The sequence below is a fragment of the Triturus cristatus genome, chromosome 7 (assembly GCF_964204655.1).
Source record: "Triturus cristatus chromosome 7, aTriCri1.1, whole genome shotgun sequence".
In the NCBI taxonomy this organism is placed as follows: domain Eukaryota; kingdom Metazoa; phylum Chordata; class Amphibia; order Caudata; family Salamandridae; genus Triturus; species Triturus cristatus.
In genome coordinates, this window is record NC_140590.1 from 1648095189 (window position 1) to 1648115692 (window position 20504).

General features: G+C 41.2%; 1 protein-coding gene across 8 annotated transcripts in view; it reads right to left on the minus strand.

The window, feature by feature from the left end:
- ARFGAP1 (ARF GTPase activating protein 1) overlaps window positions 1-20504 on the minus strand; it is a 545635-nt gene that overhangs the window by 71367 nt on the left and 453764 nt on the right. For all 8 annotated transcript variants that reach the window (XM_085619704.1, XM_085619708.1, XM_085619707.1 and 5 more), the window contains 2 exons: window positions 17869-17925; window positions 2409-2441 (listed from right to left, as the gene is read on the minus strand). In XM_085619704.1, the coding sequence (XP_085475830.1) occupies window positions 2409-2441; window positions 17869-17925 (90 nt within the window). The remainder of the gene's footprint in view (window positions 1-2408; window positions 2442-17868; window positions 17926-20504) is intronic.

Below are 20504 nucleotides of genomic sequence, written 5' to 3' on the forward strand. Positions count from 1 at the left end.
TCCTTTTCCTACAGTGGATTTTAATTATTAGTTATGAATATTAACTACAGGCAAACCATCACTGAGAAATGCAGAGAAAAAAAAGTTTAATAAAAGAAACTACAGAATTAAAAAGATTCCTCAGTGTGGCTTGACCCACATGGGTGTCAGTTCTGAAATCCGTGACAATACATGCGTCTGCAATGTAAATATATCAACAACTGAGCAGTCGCTGCTCTCCTGCTTGTAGAGTGGGCTCTGGGCCTAGCTTAAAAGTATTACTGGTACTAGTGTTAACATTGTAAGATATACAAAACATATCACTTAGGAATGGACAGTTTTGAAGTGGCTAACCCTTATAGGGCCATAGCTAACAAGCAGATGGACCAGTCAGTTAAATAGCTTTGGTCTTATCTAAATAGAACTTCAAAACCATTTTGACATCAAGGGAATGTAAATCCCTTTCAGCTGTAGAAGAGGAACTATAGAAGCATGCCGGTAGATAAAATGTCTGATTAACATGGGAATAGGATACTACTTTAGTTTGGAACTGTGATGAGTCCTCATCAGGACTCTGTCTTTACAGAAAACAGTATAGGATTTCCTTTAACGGAAGGCCTGGATCTCACTAATCCTACAGGAGGACGTTATGATCACTAAAATGGCTTCGAGGAAACTCCTGAATTGTACCTGTAACAATAGGCTCAAATGGGGGCACGTTAATTTAGATAAAATTACATTTAGTTCGGAAGTGCAGGACGTTTTCTTAAGGGAAGGAAAACATTCTTAAGACCTTCTAGAATGTCTTTAACAACAGGGATTTTGAAAAGAAAGTGTGTGAATGATTGTGTTCTGTGAGTGGTAATGATTGCCAAGTTATGTTATATGATGTTTTTTTTTTTGCGCTTAATCACTCATGATGGTTCCCTAACACTTAGCAGATACGAAGTGCTGGCATTGAGGGGCCTTACTCAAAAAGCCAGGTCTTCAGCTTCGTGCAAAATTCAAGAAGTTATGAGTAGGCTCTAATGTAGTTTGAGAGGTCGTTTCACCCTTCAGGAGTGATGTATGAGAAAGCACAACCTCCTGCTCTGCTTTAGTGTGTGCATGGTATGTGTCCATATGAGAGTTCGGCTGAACGGAACTGCCTGGTGGGTAGGTGGAACTGCACAAAGCTGTTCAGGTTGGCAGGGCCTGGATTGTGTAGTGTTTTCCATAATGTGTTCTGCTTTTCTAAAAATAATCTTCATTCACCGCCCTCTATCTCGAGCCAGATTGGTACAGTCCATTCTGTTTAACATGAAAAGCACATTGCCTCTCCCAGAGTTTATCAGATATAAACACAATGTTTTAATGTCCCTCAAGACATTTTTGTGCCATAGTGTGCACTACAGATTGAGTGCTATGAAAGTGTAAACTGTTCTTTAAAATTGGTTACAGCAAACAGAAGATTTAGGATTCTCTGCTGGGCCTCAGGTTTGAGGCCAGTGAGACGGAGTCATGAAGTGCCCCAACATATGGTGCCATTAGCTATGAAACAAACCCTGATAAGTCACAGTGTAGTATTCGTGTAGCAAGAATGTAATCACTTACTTAGAAGAGGAGCCATTACTTAAAGAATATGTGGCTGAAAATGAGTAGTGGCAGATTTACTAGTACTTGCCCAGCATGCAGCATGGGTCTTCCAATGTATACTTGTTTCAGTTTAAGATATGTTTTTTGCTGAATGTTGCCATTAGCTATTGAAGGAATTGTTGTAAGGATCACAAAAAGGCAATGGATAGAATATGCTTTGGAAGCTGATTTAATGTGAACAAATGGAACATGAGGGTAGCATCACTGAAGGGAAGGCTGAACGTGAGTTTGAATAGGTCTTGAAACCAGTGTATACTAGTCTTTATTTATTTGCAGAGTTTTATTTGGCACTGGCTAGATCCGGAGGTATAAGAGCGCTTCACATGAGGGTTAGCGAGTTACAAAATTATGTCAGTTACCGGAGCCTAGTCTCTTCCATGGTGCCTGTTTGGATATACAAAACTATTTTCAGGCCAGATGGATTTTAGGGGATTATCTGACATAATATTTCAAACTAAGATTGTACTTTGTACAGCCAAAATTTGAACTCTGATTCAAACCACAGTTGAACAACATGGAGCTTTTGCCCATTTAGATTGAGAGCTTAATTCATTCACTCACAACCTTTAGGGCCTGGTTGCCATTTAATTTTGTGTTTTGGAGTCTTGCAGAAGAGGGAAGGGGGGATTGACAAAGTATTGAGACAAACTTAAAGAAAAGACAACAATATCCACAGGATCGCAGTTGATTAAATATATGTCCCGCAATCAACAAAAAGCAAGATTAAAACAGCAGTGCCTAAAAAGTAGCATAGTACTCCAGCAGATTAAATGAGGATCACACGGCACGTTTACCTTTTGAGTTGCCTGAGATCCAAGTTTTGTAGCCTGCAAGTAAGAAAATAAAATTATGTAAAGATATATCCAAAACGCTATGCAAAGTAACACAAAGAGTGCCTTGGAGTGTCAGGATTTAACTTTGGACTATAGAAACAAAAATTAATGTTTTCCAACTAATTTTTCCTAATTAGGATTTTCTTTGAACTCATTAACAGAAATTTTTCACAAAGATAGGGGATCTGTAGTACATTTCAGTGTATACAATTTCTTACGGATCTCAAAGCATGCATGCTTATAAAAAGGAAATATTTGCTACTTTTAAGTTTTAAATGGAAATAAAACCTAACCTATTCCAGAAAAAGAAAATGAAGGAGGAAATAGGCACATAGATATCACCCTTCGCATGGAAGAATTTGGCACTCAGTAGAAAATCCAATATTTCTCTTTGCCACAATGCATATAGTTGCAAGTTAGACAATTACTTCTGATTATAAGATTTGAGTGAAGGATCCAAGTAAAACAATTGCCAATGAGCTCATGGTTTTAAAGGGGAAAGAGGGCATTAGCATACAAAGTTAAAGTAGATCCTATACCTATTATGCAATTTGTTAACCAATTGTATCAATGAAATTAACCCACTTGCAGAATCAAATTTCCGTTCAGTTTTCTGCACAGAGACAGCCACTCACCACGATGATCCATGACAGAACAGGATCAGGGCAAGATATATATATCTCTATATCTATATCTATATCTATATATATACTGGAATAGAGAATGAGCTTCTATGATGAAGTCCTGAGCTGGATCTCCTTCTACCGTTCACATCGAGAACAGCTTGTGAAGATTGGTAAATATGTCGCAAACAACTGCTCCAGGAAATACAGTGTCCCTTAAGAACACATCCCATCTAAGAGGTTGCTAACCTAGAACTCAAACTCCTCAGGTACGTATTGGTGATTCCGGAGTCACTGCATACCATTAGATTATTGGCATGCAGTCCTAATTAATGGCTTTCTCAATCAAAGACATCCTCACACTCAAATAACGTCTACATAAACTCCAACAATGCACATCTGAGAACGTGTGCATATTAAACTCGCATAATATTTTGTCCTGGTCACTTACAAATTCCAGAATACATTTGATGCACTCAATCTAGATGGGTAGGCCCTCTCAAATGCTCTCTCAGTGAAAGTCCGAGAGTTCACAATAGGGCAAACATTTTCGCTAGCAGGCTTGCTCAGTATAACGCTCTTCAATCTTTAAAGAAAACAAACCCACTCTTCACAATATAAAACTGAACACTGTTGTCCGTGCACTAATCATAGGACGACTTGATGATTTAATGACGTTGTTGCCAGCATCCAACAGTCAGTGCTTATTCAGATCTAAGTAATTTTCTCATTCCAGAGCAGACCTTGTAACTGAGAATAGAAAACTAGTTAAGATACTACCAGTTCTAAATGACACGCACAGGTCGAAATCAAGACCAGGATCAAGTTTAAAATTGGATGTCTCACCTACAGGATCCTATATCAAGGTAACCAAATCATATTCAAACTCATCCCCTCAACAAATACTCAACACCACCATTCTGAAGAATCCTAGAGAATGCAGTTTCTCTCTGAAAACGTGCGCCACAAAGCCTAACCTTTCAGCACCCAGGAATACCCAAGAAAGTATCTAAAACAAGTGCAATATGCAAAGACAGGAGAAGAGGACGTTACTCTTCTGAAAGCACTCCTCATCTTTCCATCATTACCACAGTTAAAGTCACCCACTACAGGACAACTATCAACAGTCATCAAAAGAAGTAAGGCCCTCACTTAATGCTGTCACACAGTGTGCCAAACCCAACCTAGCACCTGCTATATCGCCATCAGCCATCAGATGCAGCATTATTAACCTCGTTTTCATGGAGAAAATCAAGTAAATCAAATAGAACGTAACCCATTCATCTTCTATACTCCACCTCAACACCACTAACTAGTCAAACTAACTCAAACAGCCACACAGACCACTCCAACAATCTGAATTCACTCAAAATCTCCTCCCACAAACAAAAAATGCTTCTCTCCTCCATCACCAATCCTTTAAAAAGGAGAAGCCTTCACACCCTTTTCCACTTTACCAACATCATGACAACCCAGGGCACCTTTCGGGGCAGCCTCAAAACCAGAGAAATACACCCCCTGCTAAAAAAGCCTACACTAGATCCAACCAAAGTTGCCAACTTCTGTTCTACGACTCCCCTCCCATTCTTTGTAGAAAATTATCACGAAGACGGTCATCACTCCGCTACAGGAGCACATCAGTAAGAATAACAATTTTCAAGAGTAACAATTATGATTCAGACCATGTTACAGTAATCAAACTGCATGCTCCAAGCAGTAGAAGACACTCTTCCCAATGACAACAAGCATTTGCAATGCAATAGGTCTCACTTCTACGCGAGTTTCAGCTATTGACATTGCAAATAACAATGCCTTTTATTTTTGTTTTAGTTTTTAACACATAAATAAAAGGCATTGTCATTTACAATGCCAATAGCTTAAACTTGCGTAAATGCGAGACCTATTGCATTGCAAATGCTTGTTTCTGGTGACTCCGGCCTCGTGATTTTTATAGGGACAAACCGAAGCAGGGTTAAGGGTCGGAGTCCTACATCCTGCAGCCTGTTCCTACATGCTGTACCCAGCATCCCCAGCTCCTCCAGCGTGTTAAGCTCACGAGCAGGGATCAGTTTGTTACAAGAGATGTTTTATTGTATTTGCCAATGTTTAAAGTCAACTGGGGACTGAGTGACCTGAGAGCTACAAACACCTTGTACAGATTGTGATACTAAGCCCTTTAGAAGAAGGTTTCCAAAAGCAGAGGTTCTGGAAGGGGTCGGGGTACAGGGCAGCTTTTCCCACAGTGACTTGGGTACAGGGCAGCTTTCCCCACGGTGACTTTACCTGCCGGATTTTCCAGGCTGTAAAGTTGTTTTTTTTTGTTCTCACACCAGAGTGTTTCCGGTGCAGTAACACTGGGCTTTTTTTTTTTCTTTTTTTTTTTTTAATATGTGGGTTTGAGCTCCTCTCCCACATTCCCGATCGCGATCCAGATCTTTAATAAGCACCTTGGAAGTGACTTCGCACTGGAGCTCTCAGCCTTTGCACGACTGATGGGCCTGGAACGGTGGTATTCATTCCCTTTACAGAGTGCGGTGCTCCCAGATGAACCGGTCTCCTTTAACCGGATGGATGGCAAGCTCACTTTAGCACAAATAACTCATTCTGCCCTGTAAAATGACAGAGGCCATAAACCTTGAGGGTTTCATTTTCAGAAATTCAAATACAGAATTAAATTGGATTAGTAAAGATCGAGTATTAATCAATAGCTCAGTCTGCAAAGGTCAGTTAAACTACAAACATCGAAGAACTCAAAGTTCAGGCCAGCAAATTGAAAATCTAAAATGGGAGAGAAGCCCGACATCCAAGGGTCAGTGTGAAAAACGCTCTCCTCGTGCCAGAGAACACACTTCTATAGAGTTCTGAACATTAGATTACATATATTTACTACAGCTGTACATGGTCTTCATGCCTTTAACCAATCAGGACAGCTGCAGATAAATACATTTAGAACATCTCTGGTGATTCTACCACATGGAGCGTCTCACGGACCCCACCGGGCTGGGACCAATAATTCTATGCACGTGCAATTCTGCTGAGACTTCGAAGTACAACCTTGAATGAAAGCAGACTTCCTTCAGAAGGGTTTGCAGGCCGCAGCCCTCACCCGTGAAGCACATTCAGACTTTATCCTACAAAGACTTAAAAATAAAAATGCTTCCTCGAAAAGCGCAAGCAAGGTGGGCGGGCCCTAATGAACAGGGCGGACACCAACAAACGCCGAGAATGCTTAATCAAAAGCCTGAGCAACGCTTGCAAAATATGCAGGCAGGGTGGGCGGGGCCTAATGCCGACAGGGCGGACACCAACCCCGCTTCCACGGAACCCGGACACAGAAGCAACAACAATAGATCTCGCCGAGGCGAAGCAGCGCATGCGCTGCATTCGCAGGCGAGACCTAAAAACGACCCTGGTTACCTGGTCCTGAACCTCTCCACAACTTTAGATGAAGTCAGCCATCCTGCATTAATGCACCCCTGAAACTTGCATGAGCCTAACTGGAACAAACCTACATTGGTTCACATCCTATCTCACCAACTGATAGCAACTCTTTAAAAAACAACTACCAGATCATGCACTCTACCAGTCACATGCAGAGACTCCAGGGCTCCATCCGGTCAGTCATAATTTTCAACCTTTTTAAGGAACCCTAGGGAGCTATCCTTGCAGACGGCGACATCAAGATCCACTAGTATGCTGGCAACACCAACCTTTTCTCAAAATCTCCTAATTCAACCACATTCAGAGACTCAAAGTGAGACTTTAACCCATCCAAGCCTAGATGTCAACAAACTATCTAGAACTTTGCTCTACATAATTCTCCTGTTTGCAACCATACTAAATATTCTCTGATATAATCATGGCTCTTCATCTTGAACTTAACAGGCTTCACACCCCAACTAACAGAACCGTCCAATTCTCTCAGATTCACCCTCAACTCAAACATCTCAATCACAGACTACATTGACATTAAGACCAAAAGTGCCTCACTCCATATCTCTCTTGTAAAAGGAAAGCCTTATCTCCCAAGAGAAGACTTCAGATAATGACAGATCAAGTGACATTACTCGCCATCCTGTATGGAGGCAACAAACTTTACGTAGCGGCACGGAACAAAGGGGCAGCAGAAATAGGACCACCCCACCCTTGCGCTATAGGAACTTCTCTGGTCCCCTTTGCAGGCCGGTTGCATCACTTAAAAGGCCCTCTACACCAAGACTCCATCGTACTAGCTGACAAACTAGCAGACTGACTTCTCACCCCTTCCACAACTTCCTCCCCTCGGTCGACGTACGAAATACCACAACAAAGGCATGTCAATTCTCTTTCGGACCCAGATTATTTTCTTGCGCTTTGTGGTGGATACTTTTCCCTAAATGTTACGACTTCATCCTACCAAAGTAACAAAAATAGAAAAGGAACTAAACCTGACCCTTTGCAAGGAATCTCTCTCAAACAACTGGCAAGACTAGCAGAATTACTGCCTTGAGAGTCAGGCAATCTTGCTGGGATACCCTCATAATCGGGCCCTGGAGACGCTGAAGGCTTCTTACCAGAGTAAGGTGTTAACTTACTCAGAGAAAGTAAGGCTCATCGAGAGGTGGCAAGATCACAGGGTGGCAGGAAAGGAACAGCTATCTTTGCAATATGTGATGACCCTTTGATAAATGTTTTGAGTAACCAATGGACATATAACTTGTAATTTTTCCTTTTATTTCTTCCTTAAATTATTTTCTTTACTGTCATTTTTCATAATTAATGACCATTGTATTTAGTTAATGAATATTGGCTCGAATGAAGCGACTTGTGTCGAGAAACACTTGTTGGCCCATGGTGTTCATTTCGTTTTGAGAATCAATTTTTACTTACTAGTGAATCCTTATTGAACTATCAAGAAGACCTTAACACCTAGTCTCTTTATTGGCAATAAAGAGATCATCTGAATGGCAGGAGGAAAGAGGATGTACTGTTTCTTGAGGATCGTTATATTATTTTGGTTATGACCTAAATGGATATGGGACTAATTCTATGTGTCGAGACTCGTGGAACAGCAGTAGTCCTCTAGGTGGATATAATGCTCATTTTGATTGGCTGCTGGGTTAATAAAATGAAGAAAGAAATTAATAGTACTCTGCTCCATGTCCTTAATAGAACTGAGTTTCCTTCAAGCTAGCTCAGAAATGTTTCACACGTTATGCTTATTTGCAGCACATTAATGACTATTGTTGCCTATAGTTTAATGTGAAATAAAAATAAAATACAAAATGGTGGCATACAAGGATAACAAGTAATTGTCTTCTGCTCTTGTCTAATATTCATAAATATTAACATAGAATCCCAAGTATAATCCTCAAACTAGGAAATAGATAATCCAGGAAACGGGTGGGAAAATGTGAGAATCTAATAATGCAAACAAATTTCACAAAGGCCTGACATGACATACAGAGAGAACATGTTTGGAGGCAGAATTTACACCTTAGTGTTTTGTATATCTCCGGGCAAACTTGTGGGCGCCTGTTTAGAGATTAGCACCTTTCTCGTAGTGGCAACAGGAGTTTTTCCACTAGAATGAGACTTAGTTTTCCCTTGAATGGGTTCCTAGGCCTTTTGGACACCAGCAATTCTTTTAGATACACTGTATCGAACTATGAACTGTTGTGCTGGTGCTAAACAACTGCATATAAATCAATAATTCACAACTGCCTATTTTCATATGCATCTTCAGCATTAGCAATATCGTATTTTGGAACTCATGACACATACACGATCTGTAGAAATGTTTGACAGAAAGTTATGGGAAGAATAAGAGCACCAGAACGGTTTGTTTAATGTGAAAGCTTGGCATGAAGTTTGGATGGAAGCGTGGATCATTGAGGTCGAACGTTTTATATGGCCCATTGGGACATAGATTGAATTTCACTCACCATTTTGGTTGATGTAAAAATCAGTTGAAAAGTCAGTGTTCATAACTTGTTGCCGGATTAATTTATGCACGGCTGTGAAGGTAGAGGACTACGGTGTTAAAATGACCATATGCAGCTATCACTGAGGAACACTTTTACCACTCTACCAGTAGGACATCTTTAATCAATTAAGAAAAAAAGATGGACGAGAAGGACAACAGGAATAAGAAAATAAATTACTTACCTGTAAACTGTGGTTCTCCAGAATTGGCATCTTTCATAGATTCACATGCTTGAATTATTCCCAGTCGTCAAAGTGGGAGTCCCGCGGTACATAAAAAGCTGTAAGTAATTAAAGTTAATAGAGAAAAACCATTTACTTTAATATCTCGTCCTAGTCATTAGATATGGTCCAAACTCCAGTCAATCAGACGACAGCACCTTCTAGAAGCCTCTCCACAGAGGTTCCAGGCTCTCAGATTTTCCAGCACAAGTGTAGTATAAACATACAATAGGAAAACGGGGAGCCTCTATGGGGAGGTGGGTGGGTCGCATGAAACTTATGAAAGATACCAATACTGGAGAACCACAGTTTACGGGTAAGTAACTTATTTCCTTCTCCAGTATTGGGGTATCTTTCATAGATTCACATGCTTGAATCAGAGTAGATAGAAGTTATCACATAGGTATGAATGTTCATACAGAAAGAATATAGTACACAGAGTACGAAAGAACACGGTATATTACCTAGTGTATTTCATACTTATGAACCCTTTCTTTATATATTTAAATACCTATATAGTAATTTGACAACGTCTATGCACAGATTCATTATTTATATATATATATATATATATATATATATATATATATATATATATATATATATATATATATATATATTTATTTTATGTAAAGCTTAAAAGGAGGTGGGAATAATAGAGGCTCAACTTAAAGAAAGATTACGTAGCACCACCTGTCCCACTGCTATATCAGCATAACTAGCAGCTTCCAGACAGTAATGCTTGGTAAAAGTGTGCCTGCTGGACCAAGTTGCTGCTCTGCAAGTTTGTTGAATAGGCACACCGGCAAAGAGCTGTAGATGTGGAGACTGCTCTCGTAGAATGCGCTTTCACTGTTGAATGCAGAGGTTTGCCCGCTTGCTGCTGCCAAAATTGGATAGCACAGGAAATCCAACGTGCTATAGTTTGTTTAGTCACTGGAAACCCTTTTCTTATTTTTCCATAGGCCACAAAAAGCTGATCAGCCTTACTGAAACAGGCTGTTTTTTGTAAATAAAATGTTATACATCTCTTAACATCCAGAGAATGTAAGGCCCTTTCCACTGGTGTCTGGATTAGGGAAGAAAGTCTTTAAGATGACTGGTACGTTTAAGTGAAAATCCGATGGAACCTTTGGAATAAATGTAGGATTTGTCCGATGAATACCAGAGTCCTTCGTATACTGGAGGAAAGGATGTCGAGTAGTGAAAGCATGCATGTTGCTTACTCATCTAGCCGAAATAACAGCCAGTAGAAGTGATGTTTTCCATTAAATGAATTTAAGATCAGCCCTAAGAGTAGGCTCACACTGAGCTTTCATGAGTTGTGCTAATACAATGTTAAGATGCCAAGGCGGAGGAGGGCGCCTAATTGGAGGGAACATTCTAAATAATCCCTTCAGAAATTGTTTTAATATTCTTGATGACCAAAGAGACTGTGATCCATTTTACCGTCGAAACCTGGAAATCGCAGCAAGGAATAACTTAATAGTAGAATGAGAAAGGCTAGATTTTGCCAGTTGGAGGGAAAAGGGCAGCAATTGTTCTGGTGAAAACTGAATAGGGTGCACTTCAGAGGTTGCACACCAATGACAGAATCTCTTCCACTTGAGTTTAAAAGTCTTTATAGTGGAGGGCGCTCTGGCATTTGCTGGAACCTCCCGACAGTCAGCAGGTATAACTAGGTCGGTAAACTCATAGTATTCAGGAGCCAAGCTGCTAATCGCAGAGATGTTGGATCCGGATGGCAGACCTGGCCGTAGTTCATTGTCAGCAAGTTCTGTAATGGGCGCAACAGCCTGGGTTTGCACTCCGATAGGAGTAGAAGCTCTGTGAACCAGAATTGGCGAGGCCAACTGGGGGCTATGAGAATTATTTAGCAGGGTTTCTTTCCTCCTCTTCCGAAGCACCCTAGGGACTAAAGGAATCAGAGGAGAAGCGTACGCATAAATCTTAGACCAATTTATTGAAAACTCATTCCAGCGCGATCCAGGTTGAGGTAGCCAGCTGGCAAAGAATTGGCATTTGCGGTTCCGACTGGTTGCAAATAGGTCCAAACTAGGTTTGTCCCACAACCGAAAGATGTGATTCAACGTTGGTTGGTGAAGTTCCCATTTGTGGTTGGATGTAATTGACCTGCTCAGAGAGACCGCTAGGATGTTGGTCACTCCTGGAACATGCACTGCCGTCAGTGTTATCTGATATTGTGTAGCCCAATCCCATATTTGCTGTACCTGAAGGGATAGCATAGTTGATCTTGTACCTCCCTGCTTGTTTAAATAATGCATGCTTGTTGAGTTGTCTGTCCGAATTAATACTGAAGCTAATGATATAATGGAAAGAAAGGATTTCAGAGCCAGGAATATTGCCTTCAACTCTAGGAGGTTTATGTGCAATGTTGTTGACTGTCCGATTTTCCCTTCACTGTCAGTCCTTGTAGATGTACTTTGGTAGATTTATCGAGAGACCTAAGGACTGGAAGAGAGAAAGGCATCTTCGAGTGTGACTGTTTCACACTGAAAAAGATTTCGCCTTTATGAGGCAGTCGTCCAGATAAGGGAAGATTTGGACTCCATCTTGATGAAGATGAGCCGCCATCGGATTTAAAACCTTAATGAACACTCGGGGCACTGAACGAAGGCCAAAAGGTAGGACCTTAAATAGGAAATCTCTGCCAGCCACTCACAAGCGAAAGAATTTTCTGTGTCTGGGGAGGATAGGGATATGAAAATAGGCATCCTGAAGGTCTAGGGTTGCCATGAAATCTTCCTGATTTATCAATTGAAGCACTTCCTGAAGAGACAACATCCGGAAGGATTGCTTTTTTTAGAAATTTGTTGAGGCAACGAAGGTCTAGAATGAGACACCACTCTCCCAATTTCTTTTTTTAATGAGGAAAAACCTCGATTAGAACCCTGGTCCCCTCTGTAAATTTGGAACCACTTCGATCGCTCCTTTCTTTAACGTTATTTTTATGTGGGACAAAAGTTCCGTTAAATGAGCAGGCGGAGGACCTCTGGGAGGGTAATTTGGAGGAATCTTTAAGAATTCCAAAGTGTTATCCCTGGAAACTATGTCCAAAACCCATCTGTTGTTATTGCAGACCATTCGGAGAAGAAATGGAAGATTCTTCCTCCAACCTTGACTGGATTACTGGGAAAAGTGGTTGGCAGCGGGCGGTTGTCACTGTTTTTTGGGGTTATCTCTGACTCTGTAGGCAGTCTTCCATCTGTAATGTTTGTAGGAAGCGGCCGGAAGTTGCTTAAATGACTGTTGCTGCTGTGTACCTTGATTGACCTTGGTACGATTGATATTGTTTATATTGATTGCATCCGCCTCAAAGGAATAAGGAGCCACAACCTCTTGCTCCCCGAAAGGGCTGTGTCATAAATTGAAGAGTGCCAAGAGCCTTTGCAGTATCCGTATCCTTCTTTATGGTCTGAAGGGCTTCGTCTACGTGTTGGCCAAATAGGGATTGGCCATCATAAGGCATGTCGATCACCTTTGTTTGAACTTTTTGTGTAAAAGAAGTAGCCTTCAACCAGCCCTGACGCCTCAGGACCACAGCCCCAGCCAGTTGGCGGAATCCTGTGGAAGAAACATCCACTGCGAAACCAATGATCTCAGCCGAGATTCATTCTCCCTCCAGTAAAATCTTTAATGCTTCAGCCTTGGATTCATCCGGCAACATCTCTATAAAAGGCAAAATGTCCGACCACATTTGCCAGTCTTATCTGCCTAAGATAAAGAGAGCATTAGCAACTCTGACAGTTCTTGCCGCAATAGTGGAAAATATTTTGCAGATGGAATTGAGACATCTTTCATCTCTATCAGGAGGGGCCGATCATGGAGATGCAGGATTTCTGGCATTGTGTTGTGCCGCCTCTGATATCACAGAGTCAGGTTTAGGTTGCCCGATAAGGCAGGCAGGAGAATTATCCGGAGCCTTGTAAATCTTTTCTAATTTAGGCAAGACTGCTGGAATTGAGGCTGGCGTCTTCATGACCTTTAAGCCCTACTGCCATATGAAGTCTACAATAGGGATAGACCGGACTGATTTGTCTCTTAGTTTGTTCCTTAAAATCATATAAGAAACAATCCACCTGCTTAGTGATGATAGGGAGCTGAAACCTGTTCACCGCTCTCTCCATAAGTGCATGGAAGCCCCCTATATCCTCAGGTGGTGAATCTATAGGAGATGGAGTGGATGGCGATGGTGTCTGGATCTGGTAAACATCTCATTCGTTACGAAGGGATATCTAGTCCAACTCTCCCTCTCATCTCTCTTCATCAGTAGTATGAACCTCTTGGTCCTGATGTTGCGTTACTGGAGAAACCGGAAGGGGGGGGGGGGAAATCTGATGAGCAAGGAAGGCTGCGGAATAGGTGTCTGAGGAATGGAAGATGCCGGCTCCGAGAGAGGAAATCTGCGGTAGTAATACTCTACCATATATTGCAAGTTTGAGGCAAGAGACCTTGGCATTTGGACTGTTTGTTCCGCTTGTCTTTCTTTATTAGTAACAGGATCAGGGTAAAAAACATTCTTCATCTTCATCGTCCTGGCACTTTATAAGGGGTTTGGACGGACTGTGAGCTGACCCAAACCTATCATCATCATCGGATTCCTCTTCATCTGCTCCACAGTCGAAGATTTCTTCCGGAGGATAAGGAGACACCTTACTTGGAGAGGTGTCTACAGGAAATAATACCTCCTGAGAAGTCTCTTAGGCAGTCCTAAATTGTCCCTAGAAGTAGCTAGAATCGACAATGGAACAAGCGTCAACGAGAATGTCAAGCCTACCACAGATGAAGCTGTCAAACATGAAGGTTTCATCAACAGTTCTTCCATCAACGGTGTGGATGTTGACGATCTTCGTCGACGAGGATTGGGATCCGAGGTCTTCAGCTCAGTCAATGAGGCTACCGTCGACGAAGATTTACTTTTGAGAGCCGCCGACAGCCTCAGCGACGAAGATGCTTCTGCCAACAAAGGTCCCGACGGTAAGGAAGAAGTTGTCATAACAGACTGTCTCACCTTCACGGATAGAACGTCGAGGAGAAGAAAAAGTCGATGTCGTTGTAGTTGTGGTGACGGAAATTCTCGCCGACTAAGAAATCATCGACAGATCATCTTTTTTGTGAGGTCAAACTGTCTCATGAAGAGACCTTGACGCCTGCTTTGTTTTTGAAGAGGATTTTGAAGGCGTAGAGGGCAAGGATTGACCTTTAAGAGAAGCAGATTCCTTTTTTGAAGAAGGCTGATCTTTCCGTTTTGAGGTGTGATGTTTAACACCTTAGCAGCCTTAGGAGAGACCAGATTCCCCTCACTCTCTTTTTTGACACTGTTGTCTTTAAAGAGGAATCACTCTCTGCATCAGACAAAGGATTGTCCTTCGTCTTGAGCTTCTGTAGCCACAGAAGACGACGTCCTTCTCTCTCTCTCAAGGTTCTTTGAGAAAATATTCTACAGATTTTGCAATCTCTCAACGGATGGTCTGGGTGAAGGCAGTAGATACATTTCTTGTGGGGATCATCTGAGTGAAGTCTTAATTTCCACCAAGATTCACAATGCCAGAAGAGAGATATTTTAGAAGAAGACGTGTTGAGAAGTAATATCTGAAGAAATCAGAAGATAAAGTAGAAGTACTGAGCAGAGCTCAGGGAGACTCACTTCACACGACATGCGATAGAAAATGTGAGAGCCTGGAACCTCTGTGGATGTCGCCTGATTGGCTGGCGTTTGGACCATATCTCATGACTAGGACCAGATATTAAAGTGTATGGTTTTTCTCTATTAACTTTAATGTTAGAGTAATTACTTACTGCTTTTTATGTACCGTGGGACTCCCACTTCGATGATGGGCAATGATTCAAGCATGTGAATCTATAAAATATACCCCAATACTGGAGAAACAGTATCATCACCAAATGTATTTCTGAAGATGAAAATTGAAGACTATATTTAGTCAAATATAAAAGTCAAGGCTTGTACTACTGAGCCATCAATAGGTTATAAGCTTAATTTGCTCCTTCAGGACACCAAATGCTGAATCTTCAACAGAAGTAGTACAATGTTTTTTGTAAATGGGTACGTCACTTCCTTTAGGATTGTCAGAAATTTGGAGGGAAGTTTGAGATGTCTGTACTGAAGAAGCAAAAACGATGTTTACAGAGAAGTATCTACCCAACATTCTGGATAGGTATTCAACCTCTAAGGAAGCTTCTGGCATACCTCCTGACAGGAGAAAAAGGTCTGGATCACTAAAGTGGCATGTTTAGTCAGGAGCAATTCAGTCTGTGTTGATCGAAATTGACCATCACTTCTGGGAGAAGCAGCACTGGCAAGAAAACACGTATATGGGCCCGGTCTTGCTTCTCATTTTTCAGTTGTGCCCAGGAATCTGAATTTCACAACACAAGCCAGTACCAAATCTCCAGAGTCTCATTACAGTTTCTGGATTTGATTGTCCAGGTGGCTACCTGGAAAAGGTTGTGGTATCTGATAAGTTACGAGTTCTATACTCTAAGGTATTATCTGATGTCGATCTTGAAACAAATACACATCTCATTGTATAGAGGATAGACAGGATACAGAAATATGTCATTCAAGTATTTGGAGCACTTCCAATCCTCATGTTAAAGGGTGGGGAGAGTAGAATGCTGCATTAATGCCAATTAATTTATGAAATGTTGCAGATTGAATCATTTTCAGCTGTTGGATCACCTTTCTGGTAAATATACTCCATTGTTCTTTTTCAGAAGCTTCTGTTTAAAAAGCAGTAGCTCAAGCATCCCCCTGCTCTAGGTAAAGAAAAAAAGTCTTGATGGCCAGCGTTGGCTCCTGGGCAATGAACTTTGCAAACAGAGGGCCTGATTTAGATCTTGGTGGATGGGTTACTGAGTCAGAACGGTGACCGATATCCCGTCCACCAAAATATAAATCCCACAGTGTATAATATAAATCAGGCCTAAAGTTTGGAGCAATACTATATTATTTTTAACCACCCATTTGACATTCATCATACTCTGCCATGATTTATAGTTAGTCAGATATGCTTTCTCCCGCTCTGCTGCTGAATGATCGAGGTAAAGTAATGTGTCAAGACCTTGTGTTGCGGCACCCTTTCTATGGAATATAGCCAGCTGTTGGTTTTCCCATCCACTGGGAAATAGTTTCTGCTTTTGCTGCTATTAGGCTGGTTTTTGTTTTGCTGTTAATGCGGTTACATCCTCAGTAGGGTGTTTGTAAATGCTGTTGGGGCAAACCTGCCCTGCATGAACGGAGGGGTACACTGGAGAAAGAACACCTAGAATAAAAGCAACTTTAGAGTCTCTGCTCTAGTTTTCATTTTCTGGTTCTTATCTGCTTGGAGAGTGCACTTCCAGAAGACAGGAGGTCTTACATTTACACTTGTGGGTTTTGGCAGAGGCAAGGTGCATAATAAGGGATTCTTGAGGGAAACCTAGTGCACTAACAGCTCAGCAGAGCCCTTATCAGGAGTTACAATCACCTCTTCAGTTTTCTCATTCGTCCTGTGAGCACAAGGTAGTAGATCTGGAAATTGTACATGGAATCCCAGAAGGTCTAGTAATAGACGCCAAGGTTTGTGGCTCTTGCTCCTCAAAGTGATGTCAACACTGTTTGCCGTATCTTCTCGTCTTCTACATTTGTGCATTTTCGCTCCATCAATCTTCAGAAAAGTGATTAAAACATAGATTTTGCCATCAGTTAAGAGCAGAGTCTTGCAATGAGTATTTTAATCTATTGCCCTACAATATCTTTGATATTTTTATTGAATGCTGGTTTCAAACATCTTCGTCAGAGTTCTTGAGATCTGAGTGCAAGCCTGGACTTGCAGGACCAAGGTTTCAGTGTTTAGCTTTACTGTCACTTTACCCTTATTCTCATGGAAGGAAAACGACAACATTGTTATGCAAACTTATTGACTAAAGGATGGATTCTGGTAAATGAGAAGAATATTCTTGTTAGACTATTGCTGAGGCCTAGGTTTGATACAATTCTGCACAATAGAGAAGGTCTGAAGACAGAGACCTATGTGCGTACCATGTTAGGGCTGTATAGCATCTACTCTAAGACACTACGGTGGAGATACATATTATGGGTGGCGGTTATGGTGGAGGTACCATGACTGAATATCAATTCTATGATTTAAAAAGACATCATGCTTTTGAATGAGTCCTGTTTATGCACATGCAGGTAGTGGTTTCTCATGCTTCAATAGCAGGTGTAAGACTTCTTTTTTCTTACCCAGGCAATACTGATCTTGTCGGCATGACTTTTCTGAGGTGGAGCAATAACTTTAAGGCAAAGGGAAACTTTGAGGCTCTAGATGGCAAAAGGTCATACACATCAAACAGGTAGCTTGGACACCCGAAACAAATGGAGATGTTCTCTCTATCAAGAATTCAATGATAAAGTCTCTCTTGCAATGGAAAAACACCCACCCAAGCTCCCATTTTCCATATTTAGGAACATGTAATCTCGTATAATGTCCAAACATAAGTTATTGGGGAAAATAAAAAAATATGCATAACTTCTCTAAGAGCAGTACCATGGGGTTAAAACCAAAACATGTCTGCACTAGAATACTTACACCTTCTTTAGCCACTGATGCAATCTTAGTCGCTCCAGTAGTAAAACTGCTCCAACCCTAGAACAAATAATGTCAAATAATCAATCAATACTGAGGCTTACATGTAAACTTTATACATTTCCCGTTACAAGGCATTTTCAAATGTTTAATGTCATTACTGAATGAATCAAAACCGTAAGTTTGTGTATTTCATTTTTTAGTTTTAGTGTTCCCAAGCTATAATAAAGCAAAGCCTTGTACTTTTACGCTATCGCTGTCAGCCACTTCCTTCAGTCTACACAGATACACAAATGGGGACATGCATAAAGTAATCCCTTCCACACCCAATCTCAGCACCGTCTTTTTTCTCTCTTCTGAGCAACCTCACTCCCGATTCTGAACCAAATGAACATAAAATATTTTTTTCATTCATTATATGACTGGCACAGCGCAGATTCTAAGAATTCGATACTGTGATCAGGCTAACGTTCATTTGACTGCATTTTACATTCAATCCCTTCACAGGATCCCATCAACATGATCACCAAGCACACTGAACGCGTGGCATGTTCTTATGCATACATGTCACTGAAGAACTCGTTATGTTTTATTTTGCCTACAAAACAAGATACTAACTTTGAAATGTCCTACACATACATAGTTAAAATGACGTGTGGGTATAATTTTAAGTGGAAAACAACCTGAAATGTGTCAATCAATTTCAGATATACAATCCTAACACTCACCCAAAATGCACTGATCATGACCTAATGAATAATAACAAAGATGATATGTCAAATGACATTATGGATCTGCAATATTTTGTTGCAATACAGTTCTCATCTCCTAGTGCTCCTGTTAATTATTGTTATAGCATATCACTTAATTTCCAGCAATAAGGACTACTAATCTCATAACTGTGGGACCTTCAAGGTATGCACAGTAAAATGTAATTTACCGCACTGTGCTTTGTATCTTTGTATTTGATTGTTGTTATGAAATGTAGGTTGTCCAGTTTATACTGGGTGTTAATATTGAGGTGATAAGTTATGTAACGTGAGGTCTGGATTAGTTACGACTCCAGCTAACCATAACTGGCAGATTCCAGCGGTTTTTCAACTGAAAATCATAACCATAGCTTCACTGTAGCTTCTCTGTAGCTGTGATTCTCCCCCCACCCCAAGCAAGGACCTTCTGAGATTTTTATGAAAAAAAGAGAAGATGCCCAGAGAAGGGTCAAAACTGCATTTGTTAAAGGTTCACATCTTTTCTTCAATCGATAGGTTACACTGATCACACCTTCATCACTTCAACATCAAGCACAGTGCCTTGGACTATTGCCCATACACAGTCCAGGAACAACGTTTTAATGGAAATAAGTATTTCTCAAACTGCTGAAAGAAGAAAAATGTTGTAGGAAAGGGTTCATGTGGGGAAACATACTGCGCTACTCTTGCAGTATTTTCCTTCCCTTAAGAAAATAGAGAAAACTAATTACCTGGTTTTCTCCAGGGACTTCCCTCAAAAGAAACCAACAATGCAACACCACTAATACTTAGCGGTGCCTAAAAATGAACACTTATTATTTTCCCTCCACCTGCACGATTCAGGTTTGCCTTCTTGACTTTGATTCTAGGTTGCTTTGTCCTATGTTCTACCTGCCGAAAAAGTCCCATTAGAACCTTCCCTGAATTATAGAATTAGTAAATTTGCTTAGTAAATAATTTCCACCTGGACTGATGGTTTCAATTGTTCATCTGTGGATGTGTAACCAAATTCAATCGGGCTGATGACCACATTGGGTCAGAAAGTCTTTGCATATGTCAGAAGAGAATGAATCCCTGCCCCATCTTAATCTCCTAGCAATTCACACGAACGTTGATGTAGCTTGCCTGTGACACTGAGGGGGATATGCAGAAAGCTTCCATTTGTTACAGAGAGTGCCTGCAGCCATCTGTGCCCCGGTTGTGGCAGCACTTATCTACACTCAAGGGTACTAACACTCCTTCGGAGAAGTGGAAATCAGATCCCTCCAGGTCAAGTCTGTGCACTCTTGCTTTGCTGGGTTCTTTTGCTCTTTCAGTCTGAGGTAGGTGAATTGAGGGTGAGCATATTCATTTGGCAAAGATAAAATGGTAAGCCATTGTCTTAAATGTAAACCGAGCTGGTATCCATTGTTACAGACATTCAAGCTCTCCCTATGTCCCTCCCTAGTCCTTGCAGAGGCCGGATTGGTGGGGAAGGAAGCAGCCCTTCCCAGTTTTTAGCTCAGGCTTTTTTTTTCTGGATGATGGTCAAGGCCTCCATGTCTGGAGTAAATTTAAGATTCCTCCATGGTGATAGCACACACAGGTACCAAGAGATTAGGAGAAGGGCAGCTCACTCTCCCTAGCATTGAACACAGGGCCAAACATTTAGGAAATACATCTCAGAATTGGAGGGTCAAAACTAGCAGACACCCTGATTGGATCAGCCGGTCCATCAGGGAATGATAAACACACTGGATTGGTCTTCTGACAAGGACCAGACACCACTGTGGTTAAGTGTACACAGATGCAGGAGTGGAATCCTCTTGGATTACCATTCTCACTGTCAGACCAAGGAACACAAACAAGGCTAGATACGGTGTTTCTTTGACTAACTTCGTATGGAAAGGA